The sequence below is a fragment of the Mus pahari genome, chromosome X, assembly GCF_900095145.1.
Source record: "Mus pahari chromosome X, PAHARI_EIJ_v1.1, whole genome shotgun sequence".
NCBI classification, from domain to species: Eukaryota; Metazoa; Chordata; class Mammalia; order Rodentia; family Muridae; genus Mus; species Mus pahari.
Genome location: NC_034613.1, coordinates 84,943,606 through 84,971,222, shown reverse-complemented (window position 1 = coordinate 84,971,222; position 27,617 = coordinate 84,943,606). Strand labels below are relative to the sequence as shown.

Below are 27,617 nucleotides of genomic sequence, written 5' to 3'. Positions count from 1 at the left end.
GTCCTGTAGTAGCACCAGTTAAAGGTATGTCCAAGTCTTTGGTTATAGGGAAAAATGAAGGTTGACTTCTGCTAGTAACAGCCAACTGAGTGGGTTGAGCAGTTATCACTGGGCTAGTCAGAGACTGGCTTTTTTTGGAAGCTACCAAGTGTAGAACAGTGGGGGCAGTTATTTGGCCAGCCAAGCCTGTTGCCATAGTTGTGGTCCCTGAGCCAGATAAAGATTGATCGTTTTCATTAAGTACCATGCTTGATGGAAGTTCATTTTTGCTAGTTGTGGCCAATTGTATGCCCATGGCTGTGGGACATTTTCTGTCATTGGCTAAGCATGGGACTGTATCTCTGGTCACCAGGCCTGGAGAGGAGTGACTCCTTTTGGCCTTGGCCAAAGGTGTACTCACGGCCGTGGTCACTGGGCCCAGTGAAGATGGCCTCTTTTTGGCAGTCACCGAGCGCGTGGACATGGATGTGGTCCTAGAGCCAGGCTTGACCTGGCTCTCAGTGTGAATAGGCTTGCGTTTGTCCAAGGCAGTGGTCATTAGGTCACAAAATGATTGTTTTTTTTCTGGCAACGGCCAAGCGTGTTGCCATAGCTACGGTCTCTAGGCCAGAGGCTTGCCGGTTTATTTGTGGATTTTGACAGGTCTCCACTTTCTTTCTACGGGCCAGTAAAACCCCATTGGGTGCGTCTGCGTCTACTTTCTGTTTTGGCATGTCCCGATGCCCCTGCTCATCTCCACTGAGGTTTTTGGGGTCCTTAGTCTGAAAGTCAGCTACCTGCTCCCTTTTCTTAACTGAGCGCCTAGGAATGGATATCTCCACGCCTGCGGGAGTGGAGTCATCCGTCTTTGCCATGGAGAGGTGGCGCATTTTTCCTGAATTTCTATTAAGCATTTGAAAACTAGTCTTTGGGTTTGGTGGTCTTAGAAAAAGTGTCTTTAGGGAAGGTGGCAGGTAGATTGATAGGCTGTCTGGTGCTGCTGTGAGAGGTCCTATTGCCCACAGCTAAATTGCCTTTCTTCCTGGGCTAGAGGCTACAGGGATTCACTCAATGGGAGGTACTTCCGGGTCATAGGATAACACCTGGCTGTTATAGCCTTTCCTTGGGGGCTATTCTGGCTTCTGTTTCCTGTTTCTTGTTTTTACCTTTGTCAATGATTCTTATTTTATAATCTATTTCCCCTTTATTCCAAATATACTTAAGCAACTGATAGTGAGGAAACCCAACTGATAGAAGAAACACAACCATTTTTCTACTCAAGAAAAGTGTCTGAAAAAGCTTGTCACATTTACTCATGGTTCTCTGTCCATACGTACCACATTTATATACTTACCTACACATCTAATTGAAGAAATTTTGTTGCTTACAAGTTTTATAACTCATGGGTAACAATGTTATAAATGTCTACAGAGTATTTTGCCCAAACACAAAAGAATATAGGTTGTTTTCAGCACCTCATGGAACCTTCTCCAAAACTGTGTGTATAGCTGATCACAAAGCAAGCCACAATAGATACAAGAAAAATGAAATAAGTCTTCTATCGTATTAGACCACCATGAATTAAAGATGGACTTCAACTATAACACAAACAACAAAAAACCTACAAACTCATGGAAACTGAAAAACTCTACCCAATGACCACTAGATCAGGGGATAAAAAAATATAGAAATTTAAGACTTTCTAGAATTCAATGAAAATGAAGGTACAAACCCAAACTTATGGGACATGATGAGAGCTGTACTAAGAGGGAAGTTCATAGCATTAAGTGACTTCCTAAAGAAATTGGAGAGATCTCATACTAGCATCTTATCAGCACAACTGAAATCTCTAGAAAAAAAAAAAAAAAAAAGCAAACACACCCAGGAGAAATAGAAGGAAAGTAATAATCAAATTTTTGAAATCACCAACCAGCCCCCCATTGTTTCATTTTACTTAATATGGAAGACAGTTGTTGCCTGCCTGACTTTAAAAAAAATGTCTTTGAGCAGATTTTTGTGTAAGATTTTTTCAAAATTTTATGAATTTTGACAGTTTTTGTTGCTTAGAAATTTTTAATAAAAAATAGTATAAAAACATTAAAAATAAGATATTTACTTATGCATAGCACAGATTTTGCAAAACTATAACTGCTTTACCAATGTGTCTGTCATCCTTGTGCCATGGCCATGCTAGCATTTACTATATCATTTCAACTTTCGGATATGTGCTGACCAAGTGAACACTGGTAATACATTTTTAACGTGGTGAACTAGCAAGGACTGCAATCACTGTTTTGTTATGTTGAGATAGATTTAAGATATTATCCATATTTTCCCATAAGGTCTTACTATGTAGACCACATTGATCTGGAACTCACTTTGTAGCTCAGGCTTGCCTCAAATTGAAGATCTTCTAGCATCAGCCTCCCGACAGCTGGCCTCGTAGGCTTAACGCATCATGCCAGGTTACTGTTTAGTTTTAGAACAGGCCCAAATTGTCTTTCCATCTGCCTGCACCATTTTTCATTCCCATCAGCAATGAGAGTTCTAATCTTCCATATTCTCACCATCATATGATGGATAGGTATGAGTCCAGATAAACTTGTTAATGTTTTCAGTTACGTTGCTTCCTTGGTGTTAATTTTTAAGACTTATATGCATATTTTGGAAAAGTTTTATTTTTTTATCAGACGTATCTTTTGCTTTTTAGTCTGTGGCTTGTCACTATCTGGACATTGTCTTGCACAGAACAGAAGCTTTAGAAAATAATTGAAGCTCATCAATGATTTCTTTCATCAATTATTCTTTGATATTGTGTGTAAAATATCATTACTATAGATGAAGCCCTTTCAGTTTCCCCTTATGTTATTTTCCAGGTGTTTTATGTTTTATATTCTGTTAGGGTCAGAGATTATACTTCAGAGGATTTCAGTTCTGTTAAACTTATGATGGCTTGTTATTGGCCTACTGGATTCTCTCTCCTGTGAAATCTCCTTGTGAACTTGAGAAAACTATAGTTATTTAGTAGAAATACTTATAATCTCTTAAAGATGTATGTTATGTCTAGCATGTTAACAGAGTTGTTAATGTCTTACATTTATTTTTCAATTTTTTACCTGGTGGTTTTATCTATTTCAAATGTCACATTGATATTTCTATCTAGCTTTTGTTGATTTTATTCCTAAATTGCTATCTGGTCTTTTGTTTCAATGCTATGTGGTCAGTGCTATGTTTGTAATTGTTAATGTATTTCTGATGTATTTTGTCTGTCATTATAAATTTTGTTGTCTCTAGTCATAATATTGCCTCTTTTGTTTGCTTTTAAATACATTTACTCATTTTTATTTTCTTTATGTGTATGTGTGTTTTCCTGTGTGAGTTTATGTTTACCACTTCTAAGCAGTAGATCAGAGAGGCCAGAAAAGAGGGTTTCAGATCTCCTGGGATGGGAGTCACAGGTGGTGTGAGCTGCCATGTCCATGCTGAGAATCAACAGCAGCTACTCTAGAAGAGAAGTGCTTTAAAAGAAAGTGTCGACATTAGTGATATTTTTCACTTTTTCCAATAAGCTTTATTGATTTATTTAAAATAGATTGTTTTCATACAATGTATTCTGATCACCATCTCCCCTTTCCCAACTCCATCCAGATCCTCCATTCCTCTCCACTTACCCAAATCCACACCTCTCTCATTAGAAAACAAATAAACAACAACAAAACAGAGTTGACCCAAACAAAGAAAAAAGAGCCAAAGAAAAAACACAAGAAACACACACACAAAGAGATACACATATTTGCACACACAGCAATCCCATAAACCTGACAAAAATATGAAACCATAGCAAATAAGCAGAAGACCTGTAACATAAAAAGTGTACACATAGCATTATAAGATAAAGAGCCTTACAAAGATCCTAGTATGTTCATTTTATGTTGGCCATCTACTGCTGGGCATGGAATCTGACCTTAAGTGTTGTCTGTATACCCAATGAGACCCTGTTGGAGATTCCTTGGCAAGCAGTTACCAGTTGGGGATAGCTTTTGGGATAGGGATAGGGGGGTGCTTGTTTCCACTTCTCCTCTCAGCTGGGGACCTCATGTGGCTTATAGCTAAGGAGGTCCTGTGCATGCTGCAACAGTTTTCACGAGGAACTCATGTGTCAGCTCTGTTGTTTAGAAGACCTTGTTTCCTTGGTGTCTTCTATTTCCACCAGCCTTTACAACCAATTTGCCTCCCCTACTACAGAAGTTCCCTAATCTCCCAGGGCAAAGATTTGATAAAGACATCTTTAGTGACATTTTCGAGAATTCTGGAATTTTGGTTTCTTTTAAAGACATAAATATTGTAAGAGTATGCTTTCATTTTAATCCCAGCTGTAGGGATATGGGGCTGCTTCAGTCTGTCCATAGCAGCTGACTATGATTTACCTCATCCTCTAGCAGATGAATGGTTTTGCCACCTGTAGATAATTTCTATAATGGCATGACATTTGGAATTCTGGGAACTTTTCAGAGGGCACATAAATGCTAGGGGCCCTGAGAGGTGGGATTGGTGGTTGTCAGTTGTTTAGGAGGTTGGTTGCAGTTTGCTAATAGCCATGCTCAAAGAAGAAATGAAAGGAACAAAATAAGATTTGGGGATTTTCCTAAGTCTTCTCTCCTTCTATCCTTGTTTTTCTCCTATCTAATGTTAGGGGGTGAAATGGAGGGTAGGGGGATAGAGGATAGGGAAGTAAGAACCTACACAGTAGCAAAGACAAGCTATAGACATCCCATTTAGGAACAGATGTTTCAGGGTCTCTCACTCTGCATATTGTCCAGTTGTGGGTCTCTGTATTTGGTCTTATCTACTGTGGGGGTAAGGTTCTTTGATGATGGCTGAGCAAGACACTGATCTGTGAGTAGAGCACTATGTTCTTGGCCACACAAGCAGTGTTAAGGCTGGGTTCCATTTCATAGAGTTATCCTTAAAGCCAACCAGATGTTGGCTGGTTACTCTCACAAGCTTTGTGCCCCTTGTAGCTCGGCTGTTTATCTTTCTTCTTTGGTAGTATGCAGAGTACCTTAAAGTACCTTGAACACTATTCAGTAAAAGTGAAGGCTCCATGTAGGCACAAGCTCAACTTCTCTATGTTCAGGGAGTTGTATAGGTGTGGTATTCAGCAATAGGACCTTTAACATCAGTTTGTGGGTTGTTTGGAGATTGCCATGGGGTCTCTTTGGCCAACAACTAGATTAGATATAACCCATTCACAGAACTGGAGTTTTCATTTGATAGCAACTGATGTCTCTAGTTAGGGCTTTCTCTCCCGTTATTTTGTTAATTCCATTTTGAGTTTTTTTCATGTATGTATGTATGTATGTATGTATGTATGAATGATAGTTTGTTTATGCTTGGCCTAGGGCTTGGCACTATTAAGAGGTGTGGCCTTGTTGAAAGTAGGTGTCACTGTGGGCATGGGCTTTAAGACCCTCATCCTAGCTGCTTGGAAGCTAGTATTCTCCTGGCAGCCTTCAGATGAAGATGTAGAACTCTCAGCTCCTTCTGCACCATGCCTACCTGGATTCTGTCATGCTTCCTATCTTGATGATGATGGACCAAAACACTCAACTTGTAAGCCAGCCCAAATTAAATGTTATCCTTTTAAGAGTTGCCTTGGTAGATGCTTGCAGTGAACTATTGGGCTGTGTGCAAGGTTCTTGATGGAGGAGTTGGAGAAGGGACTGAAGGAGTTGAGGGGGTTTTCAGCCCCATGGAGGGAGCAACAGTATCAACCAGCCAGACTCCTTGGAGCTCCTAGGGACTAAACCACCAAATAAAGAATACACGTGGATGAACCCATGGTTCTGGCCGCATATGTGGCAGGGGATGGCCTTGTTGGCATCAGGGGCATGAGAGGCCCTTGGGCCTGAGTGTGTTTGATGCCCCAGTGTAGGGGAATGCCAGGGCTGGAAGGAAGACAGGAGTGGGTGGGTGGGTGGGGGAGCACCCTCATAGAGGCAGAAGGAGGGGGGATGGAATAGAGGGTTTCTGAAGGGGAGACCTGGAAAGGGGGAAACATTTGAAATGTAAATAAATAAAATATCAAATAAAAATCTAAATTAAAAAAAAAGATTAGAGCTAATGTGACAGTGGGAAGAGAATCTGAAAATTCCAATAAAAGAAAAAAAAAAAGAGTTGCTTTGGTCATACTGTCTGTTCACAGCAGTAAAACCCTAACTAACACTGGTGTGTGTGTGTGTGTGTGTGTGTGTGTGTATTTTAAGAAGCTTTTACTGAATTAGGTTTCTAGTGACCCCCACGAATGGCTCTTAGTTTTAACAGTCCCTCACCATATTCCCTCCCTTATATACCTCTTCCTTCCCCTTCCCATTGGATCCTTCTCTTCTAGTCCCTCCTGTCCATTCTTAACTGTCTGTTTTATTAACCCTTCTTAGGTAGATCCAACCCTCACCAAAGTCACTTACTGTGTACCAAACCTCTGTGGCTATGTTAAGGGTAGCCTCCTTATTAATGATTTAAAAACATTTTTTTAAAAACATCCAAGTAAAGTTTCATTGTGTAAATGTACCACATCTTCTTTAAGCATTCTTATGTTGCATAAAATATATGTTGTTTCCAATTTCTGGCTGTTATGAATAAATAGAGCAGCAATGAACATGGTTCAAGAAGTGTCCCATGTTAGGTTGGAGCACTCTTTGGCTATGTGCCCAAGAGTTGTAGAGCTGGATCTTGAGGTAGATCTATTCCCAGCATCTTAGGGAACCGCCACACTGATTTCCGTACTGTCTGTATAAGTTTGAATCCCTATCAACAGTGGATAAGTGTTCCCCTTACTCCACAACCTTACCAGGATGAGCTATTATTTGTTTTATGGATTTTGTCTATTCTGACCTGTGAAAGATGATATCTCAAAATAGTTTTGATTTGCATTTACTTGATGACTAAGGACATTAACAATTATTTAATTGTCTTTCAGCTATTTGTGTTTCATTTTTTCAGAACTCTGTTTAGATCCATACTCCATTTTTAATTGGGTGATTTTTTTATGTCTAGGTTTTTGAGTTTTTAATACATTTTAGATACTAGTCTTCCATCAGATATGAAATTGGTATATATACATATATATATATTTCCTGTTCTCTAACCTGCCACTGTGTCTGAATATGCTGTCTTTTGCCATACAGAAGCTTTCACTTGCTTGGTTAGTGTTACTCCAAGATATTTTTTTGAGGCTATTATGAAAGGTCTTGTTTCCCTGATTTCTTCTGTTGTTAGCTTGTCATTTTTATATAATAAGGCTACTCATTTTTTTGGTGTTAATTTTCTATTCTACTTTGCTAAAAGTATTTAACAGCTGTTATTTTCTTGGTGAAATGTCTAGAGTCATTTATGTATACTATTTTTATCAAGTAAAAGATACTTTGCAAGTAAAGATACTTGGACTTCTTCCTTTCCCATTTATATCCCCTTGATCTCCTTCAGTTGTCTTATTGCTCTAGCTTGACTTCAATTAATACATTGAATAGGGATGGAAGGGTGATCAACCTTTTCTCATTCATGATTTTAGTGGAAATGTTTTGAGTTTCTGTACATTTAAGTTAATATTAAGCCCAGTTGGCTATTGGCTTGTAAACTGCTTTTTTTTTTTTTTTTTTTATGTTGAGGTATGTCTTTTGTATCCCTAGACTCTTTTACCCTGAAGGGGTGTGGATGTTTTTCAAAGGTCTTTTCAGCATCCATGAAATGATCATGTGGTTTTTATCTTTCAGTTTGTTTATACAGTGAATTACATTTATTGGTTCTTGTATGTTGAACCATCCCTACATCTTCGGGATGAAACTTACTTAATCATGTTCAATCATCTTTTTAATATTTTATCTTAGACCTGAGTCTGAATTCTTGTCATCTACTCCTTTTGGATACTACTTATTCTTTTTCTCCTAGAGCTTTCAGGTGTGCCATTTAAGTTGCTAATGTGAGATCTCTCCAATTATTTTATGAAGGTGCATAGTGCTATGAACTTGCCTTTTGGAACCACATTCATTGTGTCTCGTAAGTTTGGGTATGTTGTGTTTTCATTTTCATTCACTACTAAAACAATTTAACTTCTTTTTTATTAATGTCTCTCTTGACAGATTCAGTAGTGCATTGTTCAGTTTCCACAAGTCTGTAAGCTTTCTGTTTCTATTAATATTTAGCTTTAATCTATGGTGGTCAGATAGGTTATAGGGTGTTATTTCAATTTTCTTATATCTGTTGACCCTTGCTTTGTTAGCAATGTAATCAGTTTTGTAAAATTTTACCTGAGATGCTGAGAAAAACATAGATTCTTTTGTGTTTGTATGAAATGTTTGTAAATATCTGTAAAGTCCAGTTAGTTTATAATATCAGTTGGCTGAAACATTTCTCTGGTTTTTAATCTGAATGACCTATCTATTGGTGAGACTTGGGTATTGAAGTCGCTCAGTATCAGTGTATGAGGGTCAATATACGATTTAAGATGCAGAAGTATTTCTTTTACAAATTTGAGTACTCTTGTGTTTGGTGCATAGATGTTAAAATCCTCTTGGGTTTTTCTGTTGAGCATGTAATGTCCTTCCCTGTAGTAGTGGTGCTAGGTTTTGGTGGCCTCATATTGTGTTGACCTCTTCTCTGGATCTTAGGAAAGTATGGTGGCTGTGGCTTGCTTGGAAGGGAGTGCTTCTGAGTCCTTATTTTAGGTGTGGCCTCTGGGGATCTGTGTGGTTCTAGGTATTGGGGACTGACAGGAAGGAATGCAGATGGATTTGGAGTGGGGCTCAGACTGAGAGAGGCCTTGAGATTAGGTAGAATCCCCATGGGGTAGAGTCTGCTCCAGGACTGAGAGTGAGACCTGGGGATTTCAAATGGAAGATGGCAATGAGAGTAAAGATCATCTCCTTGTTTTCATGTTGGCAGTGTCACACCATGATGGGATGTGGAAGGAAGACTGCATCCTAGAGAGTTCTGCACAGTTCCAAGGGAATAGAGGCAGAAAGGGAAGGCAGACTCCTGCAAGTGGGCTGCCACAGGGGTGGGGGCGGGGCATGGTAAAACTGGGGAATTTACAATGGGACAGAGAAGATCCCAGCAGTAAGTACCTTTAATCACTGAGCCATAGCTTCCATCCTGTTTTGTTTACTTTTTAAAAGACCAGATCTCATGTAGCCCTGGCTGTCCTTGAACTGGCTATGTAGCTAAGGTTAGCATTAAGTTACAAATTCTCTCCCTAGTACTTCTCAAGTGTTGGAATGACAGGCATGGTTTTGTGTAAAAAAAATGTTTTGAAACCACCTCCCATTTTGTTACCAATTTCATGGTATATTTCAGGGGACAGTTTGCATTAATACCTACTGGTTTTGAATGTGAACTATTGTTTTCTGTGTCTGTCTCATGTTTTGGTAAGACCTGAACGTTGGACCTATGAATTGGCTTTGCAAGTAATGGTATATGACAACCTGGGTTTGATCCAATATAGTAGAAGGGAGAGAAGTGACCGTGGAAAGTTTTCTCTGATGTGTGTGTGTGTACACAAGACATATTTTTACAAAGTATAATTAAGTGAACAAGGGTTAGAAAGATGGTGTGCTTAGGAGCACTTGTTGGACCTGGGTTCAGTTCCGTTTACCAATATGCCAGGTCACAATCAACTATAACTACTTTTCCAGCGGATCTGATAGCTTGTCCTCAACAGCATCTATGCAGGCAAAATATTAATATGCATGAAATAAAAATAAAATCATTTGAAAGTATTTCAAGATAATAAAACTGGTCTGTTCATAAAATTGAATCATTTCGCACTCCCCAGAGTTTACTGTTAGTGTTTACTGTTTGCTTATTTATTGATGTTTTAGATTTAGAAATTCTATAAAGTGGGTCTTCTTTTGTGAACTTACTGAAGTCAGTAGGAGGATAGTTCACTGGCCATCTAATGTTTGGGCAACAATTTCATTAAATAATTTGAACTAATATATTTCTGATGTCTGCTGTAGCATGCAACATGTGCTCTTGGATATATCTTTAGTGCTCAGCCAGATAGTTTATAATTTGATGTTATCTTACCTTATGCTTTTCTTTTGGTTTGTGCATGGTTAGTCAGTCCTGGATGATCAGGGTCCCCTCAAGTCTATCTTGGGCATTCACTCATCTCAAGGCATGTGTCCATTTGAATGCAAAAATATTTCCATATCTCTAGTAATATCTTGGGGCTTTTCAAAGCAACCTGTGAGCATACAATTTTCCACTCTGTTTTTCTCCATTTTTTTAAACCAAATATTTTTATCACACTCATACTAAACCAATTTGTTAAGCTGCTTCATGCTACTACAATTTAAAATAATTGTGGCTGATTGTTTTTTGGCACTATCCATACTGTCTTTAGGCAGAATTAGCTTCAAGTCAGGCAACAAAGCTCTCAGGATCCATCAAACTGGATAAATAGAGAAAATACCTTAAGAGTTAGAACTTTAAAACCTCTAGGCCTATTTTGTTTCCACTTCAGTGGCTTCCAAACTATTGGTTTACACAGTTATTGCAGTTGTGATGCTACTATTTCCAGTATTGCTGCAAAATGAGAAGATGGTTCATTTCTTAGGATACATTTTGTGTGTACCACAAAGGAGATTCCATCTTTTCCTTGAATAAACAATGCTCAAGTTAAGCCTTTAGTTGTGTATTTGCAAAAGATATGGTAAGAAAAACGAGTCAGCAGAGAAAAATGAAAGGCCAAAGACTCAATTTGTCCTCAAACAGTGAGAGTACATTTTTATTAGTCTAAGAGGTTAGTACCCCCCAAACCTCCTGGGAATGGGAGAGTATGCCCACCATGCAGGTTCTGAGAATCAGATTTTATAGTTTGAGAGCAGTAAGCAGAGAGGGCCTGCCTTTGCCAAGAACAGAAGCTGCTTTTGGTATAAACTGAATTTTGAAACTGCAGGGTGGGGAAAAGTCCGATTATCTGGTTTTGTAACCTTCAAGCTCCAGGGCATGTAATGGGGCTTGGCTGCTTTCTCCAACGACATGGGGGCAAATCTCTTGAGAGCTTTGGCCTGTTTTTATGGCCATACATTTGGGGAGAGGATCTTCTTTATTCCTGACCCTGTAAATATAAAGATTAGAGGGAGTAATTTTCTGTCCTGCTGGTGGAGTGGGTATCGTTTTGAAGTTTGGAGTAGTAACTACGGAAGAAATATTATTTTTATTTTTGTTCTGTGTGAGTAATGGCAGTGATTTGATCCAGGAAGAACTTCTGTAAAATGTTAAAAAGGTGGGGTAAAGAAAGCATAAGGGTTAGTAAGGGGAGGTAGAGTTGGGGGGGGGTGGGGGCTAGGGAGCCAAGAGGAGGAGCAGGAGCTTGTTGACTTTTCTGAGCCTGGTTCCTAAGTCTTTGGACACTATCTTCAACTAGCCTAGATTTGTTGGTATAGAAGCAGCCTTGTGTGTCAAGGTGATCCGAAGTTTCTGTAAGGCTTTCTAAGAACTGGTTAGACAGACAGGATAACTGGTGCAAAGAAACTCCCACTTCTACCGTTCCCAGTCTAAGTCCTGAAAGAATGCCTAGAGTGGGAAGAAGAGTGATAAGTTGGATGGCCCATTGACAGCTGAAAAGGTATTGATGTCAAGGAAAACTGGAAAGCAACTTTTAGGATCTGGCAGGTAATAGCCAATTTAGCTGTGGGTAAAGAGGGTAGCTGTGTATATGAAAGGATTTCCGTAGTGCAGGGAAGTCGTATATTTTTCCTCATCCTCAGCAGTACTGGGAACCAGGAGAAGACTCAGTTAGATGGAAAATGGGAAGACCTAACTGGTGGTATAGTGCCAGGAGGGCCATCTTGGGATGAAGTGGTTCAGAATCACCAAAGGTGATGATGGCGAGATTGCATTGGTAAAGCTGGAGAGAACTGACAAGGTTGGAAATTGGGAAGGGGGTTGTCTATGAATACATTAGGAGGCTTTGTGAAGTAGGCTTAAAGTTTCTAGGGCAAATGTTGGGGAGGAGTGAGTTTTACAAAATTTTGCCAGAAGATGAGCATTATATCCCATTGAGAAAGCCCTCTCTACTCTTTCAAGGGTCCCCCAGTATCTTTACAGGTGAAGTGAAAGCCCAAAAACAATGTAAGCTAGACCCACAACAGGACAGGAAATGACTGGTTAGCAATTTTGCATAAGCAAAGACATACCCAACAAGGTGTCAGAGGGGGGCACTTTATAGCCCCAAAACTCCAGTCTCTTCTCAGAACCTATTTTTATTTTGAGAGAAGATCTCACTGTGTTGTAGCCTTGGCTGTCCTCAAACTTTCTCTGTAGACAATGCTAGCCTTGAACTCACAGAGATTTGCCTGCCTCTGCCTCTTTTTTTTTTTTAATTTTGGAGTTTTCTTTTTTTAAAGATTTATTTATTTATTATATGTAAGTACACTATAGCTATCTTCAGACACTCCAGAAGAGGGAGTCAGATCTTGTTACGGATGGCTATGAGCCACCTTGTGGTTGCTGGGATTTGAACTCTGGACCTTTGGAAGAACAGTTGGGTGCTCTTACCCACTGAGCCATCTCACCAGCCCCTGCCTCTGCCTCTTGAGTGCAGGGATTAAAGGTGTGAGCTACTACATTTAGCCAGGGCTAGGTCTTTCCCCTTATTTGTTTGTTTATTTATTTACTTACTTATTTGTTGAAAAGCTTCAAGGTTTGAGAAAAATATTTAAATTACCTTCCTAAGCATTTGAGAGTTTAATTTGCTCTTGTTGTCCATGAAGCAAGATGGGTTATCCCTAGAAATATATGTTTTTTTTTGTTTTGTTTTGTTTTGTTTTGTTTTGTTTTGTTTTGTTGAGACAGGGATTTTCTATGTAGTCCTGGCTGTCCTGGAACTCACTCTGTAGACCAGGCTGGCCTTGAACTCAGAAATCCGCCTGCCCCTGCCTCCCAAGTGCTGGGATTAAAGGCATGCACCACCACTAGGCCATATGTTTTTTTGTTTTAACCTTGTGTATTTTACAGATCAAGGGGAGAAGCTCCCGAAGCAGAAGAGAAAGGATTTAAAAACAAGCTACACAATGCTGAAGGTCCTGTTGTTTGTAGTGCTGTAAACTAAAGTAACCTCTTGTTCTCTACAGAGGAGAGTAGGCCCCAGATTGTGTCAGTTAGCCTGAACAAGCGAAAGCTAAGGAGGAAGAGTGAGGCCCTGGGCTTTACCTATGTGCTGAGAGTTCCCTGAAGGTCCCAGGGAAGATAGGGAAGGAGTATATTATTGGAGAGGAAATAGAGGAGGTGAACTAGAAGGAGGCTCTCCCTGATTTCATGCAAGTCTATAGCATTTTAAAAAATTCAGGTAGGAAGAAAGCACCATAATCACATATGGATATATTTTTTAAAAAAATTGAATCTGTATTGGAAGAGGCTCTTGGTGACTTATCACAAGCTAGAGACTAAAACACCAAGATTCTCCTGCCACCTCTCTGCCCACCTTTATCAGACCTGTGGATTCTGTACCACACAGACCTGCTACTCAGGAACCATACAGCCCAAGGATACCCATTAGAGGCCTGCCACACCAGAACCATCAAGGTCCTCCCTCTGATACTAACCATCCCAGTACCCTTTACAACAGAGGAACATCTAGGGAACCAAAGCAATCCAGATAGCTAAAGACCCTCAAAAGAACACAATTAATAAAGGCCACAGCAATATGACACCTTCAGAGCACAGCTACATGTCTGTAGTAAGTCCTGGATATCTTAACACAACCAAGGCACAAGAAAATGACCTTAAGTCCAATATTATAAAGACGATAGAGGCCTTTAAAGAGGAAATAAATAAATCCCTTGAAAAAATACAATTAGGGCTGGTGAGATGGCTCAGCGGGTAAGAGCACCCGACTGCTCTTCCAAAGGTGCAGAGTTCAAATCCCAGCAACCACATGGTGGCTCACAACTATCCTTAACAAGATCTGACTCCCTCTTCTGGAGTGTCTGAAGACAGCTACAGTGTACTTACATATAATAAATAAATAAATCTTNAAAAAAAAAAGAAAGAAAAATACAATTAAACAGGTTTTAAAAAGGGAAACAAATAAATCCCTTAAAGATATACATAACAATACAATTAAAGAGGTTAAGAAGGAAATAAATAAAACTCTGCAAGATCTGAAAGTAGAAATAGAAGCAATAAAGAAAATACAAACTGGGGGAATCCTGGGGATGGAAAACCTAGGAAAGAGAACAGGAACTACAGACACAAGTATCAACAGAATACAGGAGATGGAAGAGAGAATCTCAGATGCAGAAGATATGACAGAAGAAATTGATACATCAGTCAAAGAAAATGTTAAATCTAAAAAATTCCTGGCGCAAACCACCCAGGAAATCTGGGATACCATGAAAAGACCTAACCTAAGAAGAACAGGAATAGAAGAAGGCGAAGAGTTGCAGCTTCAAGGCCCAGAAAATATTTTCAACAAAATCATAGATGAAAACTTTCCCAACCTAAAGAAAGAGATGCTTATAAATATACAAGAAGCTTATAGAACACCAATTAGACTGGACCAGAAAAGAAAATCCTCCTGCCACAGAACAAAGAAAGAATATTAAAAACAGCAAGGGAAAATGGCCTGGTGACTAAAAAGTCAGGCCTATGAATTTATACCTGACTTCTCAACAGACTCTAATAGCTAGAAGGATCTGGATCGATAGCTTGCAACCTCTTAAAAACCACAGATGCCAACCTAGACAACTATACCCTCCCCCCAAACCTCTCAATAACCATAGATGGATAAAACAAGATATTTCAAGACAAATCCAAATTCAAACAATATATATCTACAAATCTAGCCCCACAGAAAATACTAGAAGGAAAACTCCAACCAAAGGAAGATATTCCCCTTCCCCCTCAAAAAACCCACAGGAAATAAGTAATTACATACCAGCATAAAACACACACACACACACACACACACACACAACATACACACACACACCCCCCACACACTAACATTACATCAAAATAACATAACATAAATTAACAATCACTGATCATTAATATTTCAACATGAATAGACTCAATTCCCCATTAAAAAGACACAGGCCAATAGTGGATATGAAAACATGGGCTGGTGAGATGGCTCAGTGGGTAAGAGCTCCCAACTGCTCTTCCAAAGGTCCAGAGTTCAAATCCCAGCAACCACATGGTGGCTCATAACCATCCGTAACAAGATCTGACGCCCTCTTCTGGAGTGTCTGAAGACAGCTACAGTGTACTTACATATAATAAATAAATACATCTTAAAAAAAAAAAGAAAAAGAAAACATGATTCATCATTGTGCTGCAAACAAGACATATACCTCTGCAATAAAGGTAGACATTATCTCAGAGTAAAGGGCTAGAAAAAAATTTCTAAGCCAATGGTTTCAAGAAGAAAGATGGAGTAGCCATTCTAATATCTAATAAAATAGACTTTCAACCAAAATTGATCAAAGAGACAGGAAAGGAGACTTCATACTCATAAAAGGAAAAACTTCCAAGGTATTTTCTGAATCCGGACACCTACACCCCAAACACAGGGACACCCACATTTGTAAAAGAAACATTGCTAAAGCTTAAATCACTCATTGAACCACACACATTAATAGTGGGAGACTTTTAACACTCCACCCAGACCAATTGATAGGTCATCCAGACAAACACTAAACAGAGAAATAACAAAACAGTCATTATGAATCAAATGGACCTACCATATATTTAAGAATATTTCCAAACAAACATAAAAGAATATACCTTTTTCTCATCACCCTACTGGTACAATAGGGCACCAACACACCCACAAAACTTTCAACCCCAAATTTATTCTGTCTATAAGAAATGCAGGGATGGTAGATGGAGCAGAGACTGAGGGAATGGCCAACCAATAACAAGCCCAACTAGAGACCCATCCCATGGGCAAACACCGGCCCCTGACACTACTAATGATACTCTGTTATCCTTTCAGAAACCTAGCATGACTGTCCTCTGAGAGGTTCTACCCAGCAGCTGACTCAGATGTAGATACCCACAGAGAAACAGTGGATGGAGCTTGGGGACTTTTATCAAAGAATAGGGGGAAAGATTGTGGGCCCCGAAGAGGATAGGAACTCCATCATCAGAGTCAACTAACTTGGGGGCTCTCAGAGACTGAACCACCAACCAAAGAACATACACAGGCTGTACGCAGGCCTCCCTGCTTATATAGCTCATGTAGCAGATGTGCAGCTTGACTTTCATGTGGGTCCTGAACAACTGGAGCAGGGCTATCCTAAAGCTGTTGTATGTATGTGGAATATGTTCTTCTCTCTGGGTTGCCTTGTCTGGCCTCAGTGGGTTAGGAAACACCTAGCCCCCCAGAGACTTGATGTGCCAGGGTGGGGGGTACCCAGGGGGGTCTCCACCCTCTCAGAGGGGAAGGGGGGATGTGGGGAAGGATTGTGGGAAGGAGTGACTGGGATGTAAAGTGAATAGGTAAAAATAAATAAACAATAAAAACAGACATTTAAAAGAACTTAGTGAGGTATTCTTAACCCTTTTTTGTTGTTACTAAATGGTAAAAGCAAAGGCAGACCCCATGGGGCAGAGGCCAAAGCTGACCAATGTGTGACAAAGCAGTTTTAAGGTAGTAGTAGTGGAGCAAAATGTTCTCTCTTAGAGAAAGATGGGTCTGAATATAGCACACAGAAATAGCAGGCATTAAGACCCAGCAGAGCCTGAATCTCCAGCCTCATTTCCTGCAGGCTTGATTCTTCCTTGACCTTAGCAGCTGCCCACTGGCAACAGCTTGTCCACCACCTGGCCACTTATCATTTTCAGTCCCTCCCAGTTGGGATCTGTGTTGTGACAGATCTCTGATTCACTCTTAGAGTAGCAAAGGTCAAGAGGCTTGCTTCACCTCTTGCTGAAGGTAATGCTTTAAAAGTTGGCCACAATAATTTCTCTAAAGTGGACATTAATGTGATTTACTTTTTTGTGATTTAAATTTTTTTTGCCACCATTGAATACTTACAAATGCAAATTGAAAGTCATTGACAAAATCAAAGCATACATCTGGTTATGTAATCACACTTATTTAACAACAACAAAAATAATCATTGATTTTGGGGGGGTTGAGCCCTTCATAAATACACTGTGAATTCTGCTCTACATTATCATATTTCAAGCCTCCATCTGATGAATGTGTAAAATTCCTAGGTAATAGCTGTGTTGTCATGGGATGGGTAGTGGAGAGGCAGGTAGACCACCTGCCTTCTAGATCCAGCTTTCTTATGTAAGTCTTGAATTTGAGTTCCACGTATATAAAATAGAGCTAATTGGTTATTTATTTATTTATTTATTTAGTGGGATGGTTGTTGATATTGTTGTATGCGGGATAAGAAAAAATATTGTCATGTGCATAATGGAGAGTTCAATTAAGTAGTTTCAAGTCAAATAGAAGGGGGATTGAGGATGAAAATAAGCTACAAAAATGTTCAAGACTCCTTTGAATGGCTGTTTCATTTGTTTGGACTGTTTTCTGAAACTTCAAATCTCTTAAGCTCCTTGTGTAGGTGCTGGTGCTTGTGTGGTGTGTCCGTGCGTTTCCCCTGTTTGCTGTAACTGGGAGGAGGGACTTGCTGAGAGGACAGCAGTGCTGACCATGTCTTCTGTCCTCTTCCTTGGCAGATTACTCTTCTGCGGTTCAGAAATTTTCCCAGACACTCCAGTCATTTCAATTTGATTTCATTGGAGACACGCTGACCGATGATGAGATTAATATAGGTAAGTCTTCAGGAGCATGTGGCCGTACAGCTCTTAGAAGCCATCAGTCCCCACCTAACTTCCTTCCATTCTGGATACAAAAACAGCACAGGAATCTACCTCTGCATTCCTTCTGGTCTAATGCAAGGCCTTGGGAGACTGCTTATGAATGTTAAGAAAACATCCCATATCTTCTCATATCCCTAATCATACAGAAGCATTGAAGATGGCTCCTGAACCTCCACAGGGGCCATTGGTTATACTGAAGGGAGACTTTCCTTTAAATCATTTAATAGGTTAACCATGTGATGTTGGACAGTGTATTTCCCCTCTTTGAGTCTCATTCTTCAGCAAAATAGGGTTAATCTCTCTCTGGAAAAAAGTTCGGTATAAAGTATTTGCCAGGTTGGCCATGGTGGTACGTGCCTTTAATTCTAGCATCCAGGACAAAGGCCCATGGAATTCTTTCATTCAATGCAAGATTGGTCTATATAGTGAGCTCCAGGCCAGCCAAGACTACATAGTGAGACTCTGTACTTATAAAAAGAAAAGGAATATCAGGACAGTGAATCCCATAGCTGTTATGAGTGGTATACTGTTATTGAAAAGACGTGATGTGTGTGGTTACACTTATAATCTCTAGGATTAAAACACATAACATTATTATTATAAAATCTCATTGTAGCTAGTTTGAATGTTATATTAATATGTAAAGGGTGCAATTACTAATGATACTATTCATGTACAGTTAGCAGCATAGTGATATATTAACTTTTGCTCTCTTTCTTTTCTTGAGACAAAGTCTTTCTGTATATCTCAGGCTGACAGTGAACTCCTTTTTAAAAGATTTATTTTTACTTATATATTTACCTAGATATTTCCATATGTCTGTGTGTAGATATAGGTGTGAGTATATGTCCCGCGCTACCTTCCCGCCAGCAAGAAATGACGCGGCACACAAACAGGATCCTTCTACAGCAACGCTTTAATGCTCTTGAGAGGGAGAGCATAAGCTTCCAACAGGCAAAGGGCGAAGAGAAGAGAGGGGAGAAGAGAAGAGAGAGAAGAGAAAAGGGGAAAAAAGAAAAAAGAGAGCGAAGAACCAAATCCCTCAGCTTAAATAGAGCAAGATCGCCGCCTAGGACGTGTAACCCTCTGGTTGGCGGCCTGCTGTTACCCCAGATGACGCCACGGGAAAGGCAGGGCACAAGGGAATGGAAATCTACCCAGCACATGCGCAGCTGCCTTGTTTGTTTGTTAGAGCACAGGACATCAGCGCTATCTTGTAATGGCGAATGTGAGGGCGGCTCCCCACAAGTATAGTGCTCTAAGAGGCCAGAGAGCCAGATCCCCTGCAACCGGAAGCCACTGTGAGCATTTCTGACACAGGTCCGGGGGTCCTTTGCAAGAAGAGTACATGATCTTCATAACTGCTAAGCCATCACTCTTTCTAGTAACTGGCTTTGAACCCTTAATTGTTCTGTTTCAGCTTCATAAGTGCTGAGATTGTAGGCATATATAACCATGACTGGCTCATATATCTATTTTCTTTGCATGGAAATGACTTCATACAAAATTTAAACTGGGCATATAGCTCAGTTGGTAGAGTTCTTGTCAGGTATGCAAGAAATTCTAGATTTGATTTCTAGCACTGGAAAAAAAAAGCATGCTGCTGCATCATACACTTATAATCTCAGCATTTGTAAGGCAGGAGTGGGAATATCAGAATTTCAGATTTATTCTTGACTGCATACCAAGTTTGAATCCAGCCTGGGCTGTATAGATCCTGTCTCAAATAGTAACATTTTATTGTGGGGTTGGAAGTGCTCCATGTCTGTCCTAGGGCTTTGGCCACTTGGGGAGACTGTGATTTCCCCCACTGGTGCCAGGAAGCCAAGGGACCCCACTCCAGGGGTGGGGGAGCACAGTCTGAGGTTCCCCGGGACTGCCAGAGCTGGCTCAGGAGTCCCCGGGTCTGCTGGGAGAACAGGGGCATCTGTTTCTCACACTCTTGAGTACTCAGGAGTTGCTGGGAGCCACAGGAGAGCTGAGAATGGAGTGGGTGCCAGTGGGTTGGATCTAGCCTGGGGCTGAAGGGGAAAAGAGGGGAGTGCTCCAGCAGGGTCCCTGGGGAGAAGAGAGTTCTTGGTTTGTTCACAGGTGGCTTGGCTTGGTGGAAGCCATGGTTGGGAGCTCTGAGAGGCCTTCTGCAAGAGATTAGCAGCTGGCTCTTTAGATGAAGGCCTGTTCCATTGCTCTCCATGGTGGATCCTGATGAAAAGAGATAGTCCATGGTTTTAAGTCATTTATTGTTATGGCAGAGAGTGGTGATGAGAAAACCATACCACTTTCTCAGGGTGGGCCTGAGGTTAAATACCTTTTGCAGGGCGAAGTGTTTGGAAAGGGGAGTTAATTGGCTAAGCCCTTCAGGCCTTTAGGTATCTCATTAAAATGGAGATAGTCTTGAGGCTATGTGAGCTGTGGTCACATCCTCTACCTGTGGAGGGGCTTGGGGTGTTGGCCTTACATAACTGATGGCCACAGACCTATGGAGACCTGCAGCCCCGGGTCAGGGGCCTGGTGTCCAGGAGCATGGCAAAATGCCTACTGTTCCTTGCAAGGTTACCTGCGGGGTCACTGGGGTTTCAAATCTAGTTCAACCAGAAATCAGGCTGCCTTTTATGGTCCCACATTTTATATTTTCTAACTTAAAATTTTATATAAGAAAATTTCTATATTGTTTCAATTTCTTCCCAAGTTTCACAAGACAGCAAGGACACTGCTATTTTATTAACACATAAAAGAATTTAGGCAAATAGTAGATGATGAACCCAGGTTTACTAAATGATAAAATAGGTATTCTCATTATTATATTCCATTTACATAGATTTTTGATATAGTTTATTCTCTATTTAGCTATTTTTGAGGATTCACCTGTTTTATAGTTTTTACTATTTTAAATAGTGTTATAGAAACCTTTGTGTTAATAACATTGGGTTATTTTCATTAAATGTTATTTTTTACCTTGTGAGGTAGGTACTTGTATTTGAGTTGTTTCCACTGTGATTGGATTTCATTCTACTTATGTAGGTTTGTCTTGCTCTAAGAGAATGACTTAGTAAACTTATCAGTAGCTCTGGTGATAAACAGCCTAGGTTTAACGTGCAGATCTATAGTTTATTTGGTGTGGTACTTGGGCAGCCAATCTCACCTCTTTGAATGTTATTTGTTCATCTGTAAAATGGGCATATGAGTTACTTTTTTATTTCTGTGACCAAGTTAAGGAAAGCTGGGCTTACTTTGGCTCAGTGTTTGAGGGCATACACAGTCTTTCTGGCAGAGAACACATAGTAATAGTCACATTGCTCCAATAATCAGGCAGGAGCGAGGTGGGGGAAAGAGGTGAGAATGCTGCTGTTTAGTCAATGGTTTTTCTAAACCTACTTTTAATAAGGGTTCTTAAATGTTTTAACCTCCATTCTAGCTTACCATCCACCAGAGGTAGTGGAAAAGAAAGGTTATTAGGACATGAAGGGAAGTAAACCTGTTTAGAAATAGTTCTTTGGGGAAATTCCAATTTTCTTGGTCAGGATATCAGCAGTTCAGTCTACTAGCAAACCACCACACTCAAAGTGGCAGCTATAGTTCAGTCCACTCAGCAGACAGCATACATGAAGCAACGGGGGCAGCTTAATCCAAAATAAACTGTGGGACTTGAGTCTATGAAAGTGACAAAAGCTGCTAGAATAGCATGAGAAGTTCTTTGTTGAGTTACTCTTTATGAGGTTATGGCAAGTGAAGGTCAGCAATGCAGTGCAAGACGAATCAAAGCACTAGCCTTGTCCCACTGTCTGTGGTCATATTTATATTCTTTCTAAACATCATGTGTCCTTTCATATGTCTGCTACAGCAAAACATCCTTTCATCTGTCTGCCCTAGCAAAACATGGTTTCCAAAGAAACCAGAAATTTCCACTTCACTGGTACACATTTGGCTTTCTGCATTCCTCATTTTTATTTAGTCCAGGACACTAGATTATTGGATATTGGCTGTACATTCCTGGAGTGGGGCTTCTTTCCTCAAGTGAACCTCTTTGGAAACTCAGTCAAGTCCAGATGTGCCTACAAAGGCAATTCTAAATCCTATCAAGTTGATAATAAAGATGACAGTTTGGATGAGATATTTGAAGTAAGATGTGCACAGAGCCTAAATAAACGTTAGCAATGTAATATTGTTAATATCAAAATCTAATTTATTTTTTCTATTTATTTATTAAAGACTTGGATGAATATGACATGTAATTCTTTTCTGTTAAAAAAAGGACTTCCTGGCACTGCCTGATACCTGTGGGAATCTGTGGTCTCCCTGGTAGCTTTTTGGCTGTGACATCTTAATGTGCAATTTATCATAGCTCTTTCACTTCGCTACTATTTGCCTGGCAACTCCAGAAATTCCTAGATAATATTTGACTATTGTTGTAGCAGATATGTCCAACCATCTTTATGTTGTAATTCAACATTGTCATCTATAAAATGCACAACTGAATTGAAAAAAATTAAGCAAGTTCACAATTTTGTATTTGGCCTTGATTCATAGCCCTATCTTGGTGGTACTTACATGCCTGTAGAACATGAGTTGGACATATCTACAGAGATGATGACTCAGTGAATTAACTTTTATTAAAGGAGACAGGAGACTGATTTTGAGAATTAATTGACTTATTATAGCCACTGTTATTTTTGCATTTTTCATTTTCGAATCTGAGATTTATGGTAGTGTGAGGAGGCAGTGGCAGTGCTTCAGCATTTGGGACTGATGCAGTTTGATGGTTTTGATACAAAAGTCTTTGGGTCTTAGTGGAAATCTATTTTGGGAAAGGAATACTTGCTCCAGAAGCTGATATAGCAATGTGTGCTATGTACTCTTGGTCCTGAGTTGTATGTCCTCTGTTTCACTAGAATAATTTGTAGAAGTCCAGTTAGGATGGAATATAGAGTTAGAATGTTAGATTTTACATTGAATATGCAGGGGGCCTAAATTTCCAATAATGAGCTTTTGAAAGGCAACTTTTGCCATAGAGGGTAACAATTACCTAGGTGTTATGGTTGGACTGAGCATGGGTTATGTATTTGAATGCTTGGTTCCCAGTTGGTGGAAATGTTTGAGATAGAGTAGGAAATGTTGCCTTGTTGGAGGAGGTGTGCTACTTGGAGGCTGGATTTGAGGGTTCAAAAGCCCACCATTGCCAATTGCCAGTTAGTTATCTTTCTCTATCATTCTGTCTGCCTTCCTCCTTCCCTCCTTCCCCTCCCTCTCTTTCTCATACTTGTATGTCAGATGTAAGCTCTCAGCTACTGCTTCAGTACCATGCCTGTTTGTCCACTGTCATACTCCCCACCATGATGGTTATGAACAGACCCTCTGAAATTGTAAACCCCAAGTAGACATTTTCTTCTATAAGTTACTTTGGTCATGGTGCCTTATCACAGTGATAGAAAAGTAACTAGGACACTAAGAGCTATGGAAATGAATCTAGAGCTCATAAAGCCCAAGACTTCTCTGCAATATCGCTTGGGTGTTCAGCTCTATGTTATTACCCTGAACAATTTTGTGTTCAGTGGGAAAAGTGTAAGGCCAAACAAGGACATTTGTTTCATAAAGTTATGTGGAATAAATTACATAATCCATGCAGATAAGAGTATATGAAGCCTTGTTTCTAGAATAAGACATTTGACCCTTCATTTTTGTACTGGCCTTTTCTCGTCTATTGTGGCTCATAAGATGTTTTAGTCACTTTTCCCATTGCTGTGACAAAACCCCTGACTTAGAGGAGGAAGGTTTAGTCTGCCACCATTTGACAGTCAAGTTCATCTTGGTGGGGGGTGGAATGAGTGATGATAAGCACTTGAGGCATCTGTTTGCATTGTACCCACAGGAAGCACAGGGAGATGAACATGGATACAGAGTTCTAATTCTTTTTATCAAGTCTAGGACTCAAGCCCATGTAGTGGTGCTGCCAATGTTTAGAGCGGGTCCTCCTATTCAGTTTTTCTAATCTCGATAACCCTTCACAGATAGTCTTAGAGACTAACCTAATCTAGGTAATGCTTTCCAAGTATGTTCCGAAGCTTCTCTCTTGCATTTTTTCTCATTCTGTAAAATTGAACATACTAACCATCACAGAAGCCAAGGTTTTTGGAGTCTTGTGTTTGTCTTACATTTGAGTTTCGTTTATGGTCTGTGGGATGTTAACAAAAGGACTTGAACCTGTTGAGCATCTGTGATTCTCTTCTGTGTCTGTTATGTAATGACATTAGCTGTGAGCTCTTATTCATCCTCCTAGGAATTTTGGAGACTCTAAAGTATGGAAAAATATATCAGCTTATAAATGTATTTCCCAAATAACAAGGAATCTATAGATTCTTAACAAATGTCAGTGCTACCTGGCACCTGAAATAATATCTGGCTTGCTTATTTCTAACATAGATCTGCATTGGAATCATCTGGGAATCTTATGGTCTTACTGTCCTAGTCCAAAAGAATAAAAATCTTGGTTGTAGTACTCAGGGCTCTGATTTCTACATTAATGATGATATCAGTAGGCATTCAGAGCCCCATGACAGGCCTCGGGCTCTTTTAAACTGTACTTTCTTGGTTCCTTAGTGTCTTCCATCCACACAAGTTCAAAGGAAACAGCTACTTACATAGCAAATCCATATAAGGACAACAACAATAGACATGGTAACATGGATGGAGTAAAGAAAATATATATTTCTATTCTTTGAAATTCATACATGCACACAATGTATTTTGATCATATTTACCTTGGACTGCTCACCCTAATTGCTTCTAGATCCTTCCTCTCCTTCTCTCCAGTGATTTAGTTTTTAATGGATGCTACCCAAAAGAGAAGAAAATGAACGAAATAAAAAGATTACTAGATCTTTAAATCTTATAGAAGTTACTTTTGATCAGAAGCAGCAGATATTGGAGCATACCTTCACTTAAATTAAGGTCTATTTGCTCACTAGAGCTCCTCTCAGAGATGTAAGCTAAGTACTATTGCTTAAAACCCTATGCACTTTAGATGCAGAAAGCCTCATCATGGTAGCATAAGGTACCCTGCTAACTTGCAAAGAGGAAATAGTAGGATCAATAGTTCTACCTACCTATAATGCCTATGAACCACAACAAAGATCAGCATGGCACAATAACCCTAAGGATGCAGAAGTGGCATGAGTGTCTTGGCAGCAACCAACATCTCTTTAATTGGACTTAAGACTGGCTAAACAAGAGGGATATTGGACCTGGTACTGGAAACTTAGCCAAGGGTTAAGTGAAATGGTGTATCTTAGAGGTGAACCTATAACCACTGCTTTACTAAATAATCAGTATCTCCAACTGTGAGGCTGAGAAAGCTACAAGTCTTGTAGAACATTTCAAAAAAGAGATAGCAAATGTGGATGAAATGTGAGAGTAAGTTCATATGCCCCCCGGGGGGGGGACTCAGGTTCATCCAGAAAAGATCTAAGAGTGTATGTGTTTATCACATGCTGATCTTTGGCTGAAAGATTATCTGCAACAATAAACAATGATTAGCATAACAAAAGAGAGGAAAAAATTCTGAAGGCAACAAGGAAAGAAAATAAAGAAATAAGATAGAGCTGGACGTGGTGGTGCATGCCTTTAATCCCAGCACTCGGGAGGCAGAGGCAGGGGCAGGAGGATTTCTGAGTTTGAGGCCAGCCTGGTCTACAGAGTGAGTTCCAGGACAGCCAGAGGTATACAGAGAAACCCTGTTTCAAAAACAAACAAACAAACAAACAAAAAAACCCAAAAAACCAAAAAAGAAATAAGATAGAAAATGTAGAGATCAATGACATACCTCTAATCCTGGCACCTGCAAGACAGTTACAGAACGATTAGAAGTTCAAGTTTATCCTTGTCTACATAGCTAGTTTGAGGTTAGTTTATAGTGCATAGATTCTATTTCAAAAAAGAAGAGAGATGGACAGAGACAGACACACACAGAGTCAGAGAGAGACAGAGGCAGAGAGAGACAGAGACAGAGATGGACAGAGACAGACAAAAAGACAGAGACAGAGGTGGAGAGAGAGACAGAGATGAAGAGAGATAGAGACAGAGATGGAGACAGAATTGAAGAGAGAGAGACAGAGATGGAGAGAGGAGAGAGAGAGAAATGGGGATAGAGAGATAGAGAGAGATGGTCAGAGAGACAGAGATGGAGAGAGAGACAGATGGAGAGAGAGATGAGAGAGAGATGGGAGAGACAGAGTCAGAGAGAGAGAGACAGAGACATAGAGATGGAGTTGGGGGGGGAGAGAGCTGGAGACACAGAGAGAGACAGACAGAGGAAGACACACAGACAGAGATGGGGACAAAGAGAGATAGAGAGAGACAGAGTGGGGAAGAGAAAGAGAGAGACAGTGTCGGGAAGAGAAAGAGAGATGAGTCAGGAAGAGAGAGAGATGGAGTCGGAAAGAGAGAGACAGAGACGGAGAGAGAGACAGAGACAGAGGAAGACACAGAAAAAGAGAGAGAGATGTAAGAGAGAAAGTCGGATATATATATATATATATATATATATATATATATATAGAGAGAGAGAGAGAGAGAGAGAGAGAGAGAGAGAGAGAGAGTCGGAGACAGAGATGGAGAGAGAGGCAGAGATGGGGGAGAGAGAGAGACAGTTGGAGAGAGACAGAAAGAGAGAGATAGAGTCAGGGAGAGAGATGGAGACGGGGGAGACAGAGTCGGAGTCCAAGAGGGAGATGGAGATGTAGAGAGAGACATGGAGAGAGAGATACAGAGACAGAGATGGGGAGTGATAGAGGGAGAGAGAGAGTCAGAGAGAGTCAGAGATAGACAGAGAGATGGAGTTGGAGAGAGTCAGAGACAGAGAGAAAGAGAAAGAGATGGAGTCGGGGAGAGAGACAGATGGGGAGACAAGACAGAGTGGAAGAGAGAGAATGAGAGAGAGAGACGGGAGCAAGAGAGACAGAGAGGGAGAGAGAGAGAGACAGGGAGACAGAGACAGATAGAGATAGAGACAGAGACAGACAGAGATGGGGAGAGAGATGGAGATGGGAGAGAGAGGCAGAGACAGAGAGGGAGATGGAGACAGAGAGAGATGGGGAGAGAGAGACAGAGACAGAGAGAGACGGAGACAGACAGAGATGGGGAGAGAGAGTTGGAGATTGGAGAGAGACAGAGACGGAAAGAGAGATGGAGTCGAGAGAGAGAGAGACTGAGAGACTGAGAGACTGAGACAGGGAGGGAGAGAGAGACAGTCAGAGAGAGACAGAGAGACAGAGAGAGAAACAGACAGAAACAGAGAGAGAGATGGGGGCAGAGAGAGAGAGAGGCAGAGATGGGGAGAGAGAGACAGGGAGAGAGAGATGGAGATGGGAGGAGAGAGAGAGAGGCAGAGACAGGGAGAGAGACACACAGAGATGGGTAGAGAGAGAGAGACAGAGTTGGAGAGAGACAGAGACAGAAAAACACATACACACAGAGACGGAGATGGGGAGAGAGAAATGGAGAAGGGAGGGAGAGAGAGGCAGAGACAGGGAGGAAGAAAGAGACGGAGTCAGAGAGAGAGACAGAAGACACACAGAGATGGGAATGGGGAGAGAGAAAGACGGAGAAGGAGGGAGAGTCTGAGATTGAGAGAGAGAGAGAGAGACAGAGAGACAGAGAGACGGAGAGAGAGAGTTAGAAAGAGAGAGAGTCAGAGAGAGAGAGAGAGAGTCAGAGAGAGAGGGGGAGGCAGAGATGGAGTCGAAGAGAGATGGAGATGGAGAGAGAGACAGAGAAGGAGAGAGACCAAGAGGGAGACA

The 27,617-nt window shown here is 40.5% G+C and overlaps 1 protein-coding gene and 1 pseudogene across 1 annotated transcript in view; one reads left to right on the top strand and one right to left on the bottom strand.

The window, feature by feature from the left end:
- The window catches only part of LOC110313687, a 2,182-nt pseudogene extending 1,644 nt beyond the window's left edge, over nt 1-538 (bottom strand).
- The window catches only part of Ophn1 (oligophrenin 1), a 312,287-nt gene that overhangs the window by 76,187 nt on the left and 208,483 nt on the right, over nt 1-27,617 (top strand). The window contains exon 3 of the mRNA XM_021187452.2: nt 17,683-17,778. Coding sequence (XP_021043111.1) covers nt 17,683-17,778 — 96 coding nt within the window. The remainder of the gene's footprint in view (nt 1-17,682; nt 17,779-27,617) is intronic.